This window comes from Orycteropus afer, unplaced genomic scaffold (assembly GCF_000298275.1).
Source record: "Orycteropus afer afer isolate SDZICR_OR568_19922 unplaced genomic scaffold, OryAfe1.0 scaffold00128, whole genome shotgun sequence".
NCBI classification, from domain to species: Eukaryota; Metazoa; Chordata; class Mammalia; order Tubulidentata; family Orycteropodidae; genus Orycteropus; species Orycteropus afer.
In genome coordinates this window covers 1,876,447-1,884,309 of record NW_006921715.1, presented here as the reverse complement: position 1 = coordinate 1,884,309, position 7,863 = coordinate 1,876,447, and the positions used below count along the sequence as shown (strand labels likewise).

Genomic DNA, 7,863 nt, shown 5'->3' with positions numbered 1-7,863 from the left:
TTCTGCTTGTCGGCCAGCAGCTCGCCGTACTGCGGCGGCAGCGCGCCCAGGCCCACGTTCTCCATGACCTTGCCGAGCGCCAGCGCCTTGTCGTCGGCCATCTTGGCGGCGCCCGCGCCCGCGCCCACGCCGCCGCCGTTCTCGCGGCTGCGGCTCAGCTCCGAGTCCATGCTGAAGCTCGAGTCCGGCCGGCTCTCGTTCTCCAGCAGCAGCTCCTCCTCCTCCTCCTCTTCCTCCTCCTCCTCCTCCTCGGGCTCGTGGCCCAGCGACGGGTCGCTCTCGTGGCGGAAGTCGCCGTCGGCCGCCTTGAGGCCCTCGGCGGCCAGCTCGCTGGTGCCGGGCTCCGGGGAGCTGGCGGCCGAGAGCCCGTCGTCGGAGCGGCCGGCCAGCGAGCCGGCCTTGTGCATGTGGGTCTTCATGTGGCGCTTGAGCTTGCTGGCCTGCGAGCAGGCGTGGTCGCACAGCTGGCACTTGTAGGGCTTCTCGCCCGTGTGGCTGCGCCGGTGCACGATGAGATTGCTCTGGAACTTGAAGGTCTTGCCGCAGAACTCGCACGACTTGCTCTTGGCGGGCTGCTGCGGCGGCGGCGTGCCGCCAGGGGGCATGGGCGGCAGCGGCGGCGTGCTCAGGAACGGGGACTTGGGGCTGGGCTGGAAGGGGTTCAGGAGCCGGTGCATAGGGTTGCCGCGGCCCGGCGACACGGGCGGCGGGGTGGCGCTGTTGCCCGCCAGCTCGCGCAGCCTCCGCGAGAAGTCCATGGCGGGCGAGTCGATGGCCATGGGGTTGAGGCGCATGACTCGGTCAAAGGCACTGGGGTGCTGGGCGACGAGCCCCATCTCCTCGGCACTGAGGCGGTGTGGGTCCAGGTGGTGGCGCGGCGGCGGGCTGAAGAGGGGCGGCGTGCCGGGCAGGCGGCCCTCGCCGAAGCCCGGGTGCTCGCGCAGCAGGGGGCCCGTCATGCGCAGCAGGTTGAAGGGGTTGCTGTCGCCCAGGAAATTCATGAGTGGCGACTGGGCCACGGCCTCGGGCCCGAGCGGCGGCGGGATGGTGAGGCGCGGCGTGAGCGAGCTGCTGGCCGGGCCCGGCTCCAGGTAGATGCGGAAGCCATGCGTGTTCTGGGCGTGTTGCAGCAGGAACCAAGCGCTGGTGAAGGGCTGCTTGCATGTTGTGCAGATGTAGCTGGAAGGCTCGTCTTTACCTGGGGAGACACACGGACAGAGAGGCACAGACAGGTGAGAACGGGGCTGGGGGGCCACTGCCGGGAGGCCCTCTGGCCGTCCTCCCTCTGGCTGGGGGACTGACGGCCTGTGGGTTCCAAGCCCAGACCGGCCACAGGGCCTCGGCAAGTGATTTCAAGTCTGTAGGCCTGGTTTCCTCCCCTAAGGAAAAGATCTTCTTGCTCCCATCATCTCGAGGCTAAGTGAGGTGGTTGCTGAGAAGGACCCACTACACATACTGAGCCCTGTAAACGTTGGGACCTTTCCCCAGAAGGGCGTCAGGGTGGCTCTCAGCCTCCAAGGCTCTCCTCGCAGGCAGCCAGGCAGCCAGGCAGCCAGGGTTTCTCAAGCACAATTAACTCTGGAGTCTGATTCTTTGCTGGGGGTGGGGTGGGGTGGGCTGTCTTAAGTACTTAAGATAGGCTTTAGCTACTAGGTGCCATTAGCAAAGCTCCCACACAATCCTGACCATCAGAAATGTCTCCAAACCCAAAGTACCCTCGACGGACAAGTCCATTTGGACTCATGGCAGCCCTTCCATGTCTCAGAGAACTGTGCCGCACGGGGTTATCGCCGGCTCTGTTCCTAGGAACATCACCAGGCCTTTCTTCCACTGCATCACTGGGTGGATTCAAACCACCCACGTTTTGGTTGATAGTTGAACGCAAGGTGTTTTTACTACCCAGGGACTGAGATCTGACAAAGGTCCCTAAACCAAAAATCCACTGCGGTCAAGTTGATTCCAACTCACAGCGACCCTAGAGGACCAAAGAGAATTTCCCTTGAGGAGCAAAACCACCTTTGGTGAGAAGCACTGATTTCAACCCTACTTGATTCAAGAGGGTTCTACAAAACCACAGAGAACGGAATTGCCTTGCAAACTTTTTATTTTATTATTTAATGAGAAGTGGCTGTGATAAAGTGGGATTTCAGCTATCAGATAATCTAGTGTTTTGGAGAACAAGAGCCCATGAAAGAAACACTGTAAAACTTCCACACACTGAGTAAGAAAAGAACGCTGACGTGTATTGAAGACCACTGGGTGACAGCTGCTCTGCGTGTCCTCACCCACCAGGCAGAATTTCACTTCCATCGACCCCAGGGATGCTAAAGGAACACTCGTGTGAAGGGGTGGGGTATTCTGAAGGCTTTGCCAACACCCTCACTCACTGTAAAAGTCTCCCAAAATGTGACAGGGTGCTGTCTTCTTGGAAACTGGCTCTGGTGACGTCTCCAGCAGATCACATTAGACACTGAGCCAGGATGTCACGGCCTGTGTCCATCGTTGGGGCAGTTACGTACTGGAAGCTGGACATCTATCCAGAACCTGTCTGCTGGCCGCCCTCCTCCCCCCGCAGGTGAAGCCTCCTGCTCGTCCCAGTGTGAACCAGTCACGACGCTTCCCCGACAAAGATGGGGTGGACAGGCCCTGCCTTCTCACATCACAGGCGCTAGTCAGGAAAGGAGACAAGAAAGGAAGCCACGCTCCTGGAAACTCTTTTGTTTTTACAAACTTCACTGTCCCTGGAAGATGTTAACCTTGATAAAGTACAGTAGCCGCAAACTCCGTGGTGAAGTTAACTAAGCAAAAAATAAAATAAAATCTCCATACTCAGTATCAATAAGGTGAAGTGGGGGGCAGAGGGCTGAGGAGCAGGAAAACTCCCCCATCCAGTGTCTCTGCCAACAGGACTTCTGGGTTCCCGGGCCCAGAGTGCTTGTGTTTCCCACTCAGGAATACAATTATGAGTGGAATTATGGAGGCCGAACACGTAGGTGTCCACAGGCACAGAAACCGTCATGTGGAACCATCTTTAAAATCTAATCAACTTGGACCTAATGCCCTCAAGTCCATCCAAGGGCTTAAGTCTTGACTGTGGGCCCCTGTCCCTGTCAGAAAACTCAGACAACTTCTGAGGGGTCGACACCTCCTGGAACAGCATCACGGAAGGCTTTGTGCTGGCCAAGGGGCCGGGTGGAGCTGCCCCTCAGTCCCAGAACCAACCAGGCCAGACCAGCTGACACTGAGCACCAAGACATGCGAATGAGTTTAGCAGTATTCGGAGACCGTTTCACATTCATCTCCTGTTTTGTGCACAAGCGTCTGGTGTCAGGGAGCCAGAAATGAAAAGCGAGTTTTGAAGTTAGGCCTCACTTCACTTTTTAGCATCTCGAGAACTTCTGAGGCTGCTGTCTGTCTCCAGGGTGCCGGGTAATTTCAGTCTCCCACTCTGGCTGGGTAATTCAGTTCCCCACACTTGAGGCCCTGAGGAGAAGCCACCCCACCTGGAAAACGGCATGGAGGCCTTCCCGAGGCCCTGGGCAGCCATGATGGTCACGGACTGTGGGACCCGTAAGCTGCACCGTCACCCTGTCCTTCCCTCCCACGTGTCACTCAGGGAACATGAACAGCGCCTGGCTTTGCTGGAGGCAGACTGAGGGTGTCCCATCTCCTGTCCTTGGCTAATGTATTTGGGGAACTGAACATTTTTCCTCAGCCAGCCTCACACGAGAGCTGGCCAGAAGCTATTTTGGACTCTTTCTCAGCTCCTTTTTTTGGAGCAAGGCAGAACAAATAGGCAATGAGAAGAAGAGAAATAAAAAGTCCCTTTCTGACAAGAGGCTAATAACACAATGAAGTGCCACGTCATACAAGGTCACAGATCTTCAAATTAAAGAGCGTTTCGGCCCCGTCACCTTGCTTCAGCCACTCTAGTTGATGGATGTGTGGCACGCGGCTGCCCTGAGTCGTCATGTTTTCAGTTGGGCCCCCTCCCCACCCCCAGTCCCTTTCGAATCAGCTTCGTTTTCTTGGGTGTCTCCAAAGCACTTCCTGTTTCTTGTGCCGACTGCCACACAGTTTCTAGAAAGTTCTGTCGCTGCTGAGGAATGTGGCTGTGAGAAGAAAGAGCAGACTGGGCGTGAAGACTGCTCCACAGATGAAATGGCCGATTGAAAAAAATAAGCTCAAAATGGCAGCTGCCGGGAGCGTGTGGCTACATGTTCTGAAGAGCTCAGATGTTTCCACTTCTTGTGTTAGAAAAAAACTGGTCCCTCTAAAACCCTGAGCCGTGCGGGGAGGAGGTCTCCTGTCCACAGTTTCCCGCAAGTGGGTCCCAGGGCCGTGGGGGCCGACCAGGGTGAGCTTGCTTTTCTGTGGCCTGAACGGCTTTGGTTCCGAGGCCTGGCTCAGCGGAATGGCAGGAGTCACCGCAGGCCACCGCCTTCCCAGGATCTGACACCTTCGGATTTTCAAAACGTCTCGGGCCCTCACAGGCCTTCCCCAGACAACTCCCTTTCCAGCAGCCCTCCCTTTTCTTTTTTTTAATAAAATGTTCATTTCCATATTATCACTTCATGGTTCTCTCTTGCCTGGAAGCCGCCCTGAGCACTAGAGCACCTCACTTTTAAGAACTGAACAATGTCAGGAAGTCTTTGAAGAGCCACTCGGCACATTTTTCTATTCTAAAACTCGCTAAATATTTTAAACATACGACAGGGCGTCACAGAGGACTCGATTCTAAAGGCAGCGGAAGGCCCTCAGTGAGAGGGCCACGTCTGACTCCGGGCCGGCCACGCTCCTTGCCGGGACCAGATGGTGGTCCCCGACACCCCCTCCTGGAACTCGGGGCCTCTCGGAGGGGAGCTGGCACCCGGGCAGGGTCTGCCGGGTTGTTCTGAGTGACCTGCCCGACGACATCAAAGCTGGCCTACAGACCTGGAAACGTCAGTTGCATTTCGCTCGCTAAATCGCACCGAGCCACAGAGCCCGGGCCCGTGTCTTCCCTGTGCGCTAGCCTGCTGCCTCCCCGTTTTTAGTATGAGCTGGTAGAGACCTGAGCTGGCTCTGCTCTGTGGGCCCCAAAGAGAGTCCCAGGGAGTCTGTCAGACGTGAAACCTGGGCCATCACGGACAGCCCGCAAACACACCACAAGTTCAAATCCCCACCTCGACGTTCCGGTGGCACGGGGCCCATCAGGTTGCTTTGGCAGAACGGAAACCATACGCCTGCCTCACGGGACGGCTGGCAGGGTGGGAGGAAACCACGGGTGTCTGAACAAAAAACCCCAAACCAAACCCCCTGCCTCGATTCCGACTTGCGTTCCCGAACTGAACTCCTGTGGGGTTTTCTTGGCTGTAAGTTGCACGTATTGTTAAGCACTGGACGACTGACGACCGAAAGGTTGGCAGTTCAAACCCACCCAGTGGTGCCTCAGAATAAGGCCTGACAATGTGCTTCCAAAAGGTCACATCCCCGAAAAGCCTGCTGAGCACCGTTCTACTCAGTACCATTGGGTTGCCATGAGTTGCCACTGACTCCGAGGCAACTAGCAGCCACAGTTTTTGGGGAAGAGACCGCCAGGCCTTTTGTCCGCAGCACCACTGCGTAGGCTTGATTCACCGACCTTTAGGCTAGTCATCAAGAGCAAACACTGCACCCCCAGGGGCCTTCTGTACGTGCACGGTTTCACACACACGCCTTATGAAGCGTACAGCGCTCCCCACATGTTACCGTCGGGTTTTGCAGGGCAGTGGAGGCTTCAGGGATGCCTTTCAAGGTTAACACTGGGAATAAAACCCTGGAGGGATTTGAATGCAGCCTGCCTAGCGCATCGGAGGTTCTAGGGAAGTAGAAGCTTACAAACGTTAAAGAAACATGATTTTTTATGGCGACTCAGGAACCCATGTGCAACTGGACTCCAGCAATGAGATGCTCCTCTCCCTCCGCCATGTGGTGGGTTTTGTTGTTGTTGTTCTTTTTTTTTCTTTTTGCTTTAACAGGCATTTAAATAATTGTTCCTCCTTATTATGCCAGCTTCTCTAAAACCAGTACAGGCATTGGGGGCATTCAGTACAACCCTTTAACTGAACTGTTAAATTAGAAGGCCGTGTCTGGGAGCACTGGTTTAACGAGTCTCCGCCTAAGGCCAAGTGACACCAAACGGGGGCCTTCCCAGGGGCGAGGTTGGTGGGTTGCTGCTGCGTGGGGCGGAGCGGCAGCAGCCTCCACCTCAGCCAAGCACTGGCCTGAGGGCCTGCGGTGCTGTCCTGCACACACGAGGCCACAGCAACAGTCCTCACTGGGCCTCCACCAGACCCGCTACAGTTAGCAGACTGCTTCACAGTCGCCCGTCCTTTGCACGGCCATCTGTCCTCATCCTTACTCCGCACTCCTAGGGGGAGGCCAGGCAAGGGCTGTGTCCCCGTGGATAGACACCAAGACCGAGGCTCCAGGAGCCACATCACACAGGCAGAGGGCTGAGGCCACACTCCCCAGGGACATCCCGACTCTGAGCCCAGGCTCCTGCATGCCCCCAGTGCCTTCTGGGCATCAGAACCCTTGACCCTGTGGCAGCCCCACCCCTCCTAGATTGCAGGGTAACCATCATCCACACTTATTCAATCTGTATGCTGAGCAAATAATCCGAGAAGCTGGACTGTATGAGGAAGAACGCGGCATTGGGGTTGGAGGAAGGCTCATTAACAGCGTGTGACACTCAGAGGACACAGCCTTGCTTCTGAAAGTGAGAGGGCTTGAAGCACTTACTACACCTCATCATGAAAGTCCTCACAACTGGACCAGTAAAGAGCATCACAGTAAATGGAGGAAAGACTCAAGGTGTCAGGGATCTCCTTTCACTTGAATCCATAATCAATGCCCATGGAAGCAGCAGTCAAGAAACCAGGGTATGGCACTGGGAAATGTGCTGCCAAAGACAGTGTTAAAGAGCCAAGATGTCAGTTGGGAGACTAAGGTGCGCCTGACCCAAACCATGTTATTTTCATCGCCTCATGTGCATGTGAAAGCATAAGGAAGAGGGAAGAAGAGTCGATGCTTCTGAGCTGTGGCACTGGCGAGGAATGCTGGAAGTAGCAGGGGCTGCCAGGTCTGTCTGGAGAAGTGCAGCCGAATGCTTCTTGGAAGCGAGAATGGCCAGACTTCGTCTCACCTACTTTGGTCCGCTGTCAGAAGAGACCATTCCCTGGAGAAGGATGCCATGCTCGGTAAAGTGGCGGGTCAGGGAAAAAGGAGAGGACCTTTCAGATGGACTGACACAGTGCTCAGACACGGCAAACCTGTGAGGCTGGCGCTGGACTGGGCAGCGTTGTGTTCTGTTGTACACAGGGTCACTCCGAGGCAGAGCCGACCCAACGGCACCCAACGCCGTCCAAGGACAGTGCTTGTCTCGCTAGCCGACCACTCACTCCTCCAGAATCTAAGCTGCTAAGATTGCTGTTGGCACATTCCAAACTGATCACAGTCACTCTCACTCGACCCTGAAGGCTGGCAGTTGGAACCCAGTGAGCAGTGCTGTGGAAGAAAGGCCTGGCAATCTGCCTCCATAAGGAACACAGCCTGAGAACTCCCTGTGGAGCTGCTCTGCAGGTAGCACGTGGACCTGCCTTGAGTTGGAGTTGACTCGACGGCAATGGCAGGGCCTTTCAACGACCCCTAATATTTACACCCGTTACTAGTTTAAAAACTCTGGCCTCTTCCAGGGCCTCAGAAGGAAATTATTAATTGCCCACTTTAGGGGTCTTTATGGAGTGCCTGGGAGCTCTGGTGTCATATTGCCTGAGACATCTGATTGCTAACCAGAAAGCTGGCGGTTCAAACCCATCAGCCACTCCTCGGAAAGAAGAT

The 7,863-nt window shown here is 55.9% G+C and overlaps 1 protein-coding gene across 1 annotated transcript in view; it reads right to left on the bottom strand.

Annotated features, from left to right (window-relative positions):
* Positions 1-7,863, bottom strand: part of BCL11B (BAF chromatin remodeling complex subunit BCL11B) — a 100,634-nt gene that overhangs the window by 903 nt on the left and 91,868 nt on the right. The window contains exon 4 of the mRNA XM_007944610.1: positions 7-1,198. Within this exon, the coding sequence (XP_007942801.1) occupies positions 7-1,198 (1,192 nt within the window). The remainder of the gene's footprint in view (positions 1-6; positions 1,199-7,863) is intronic.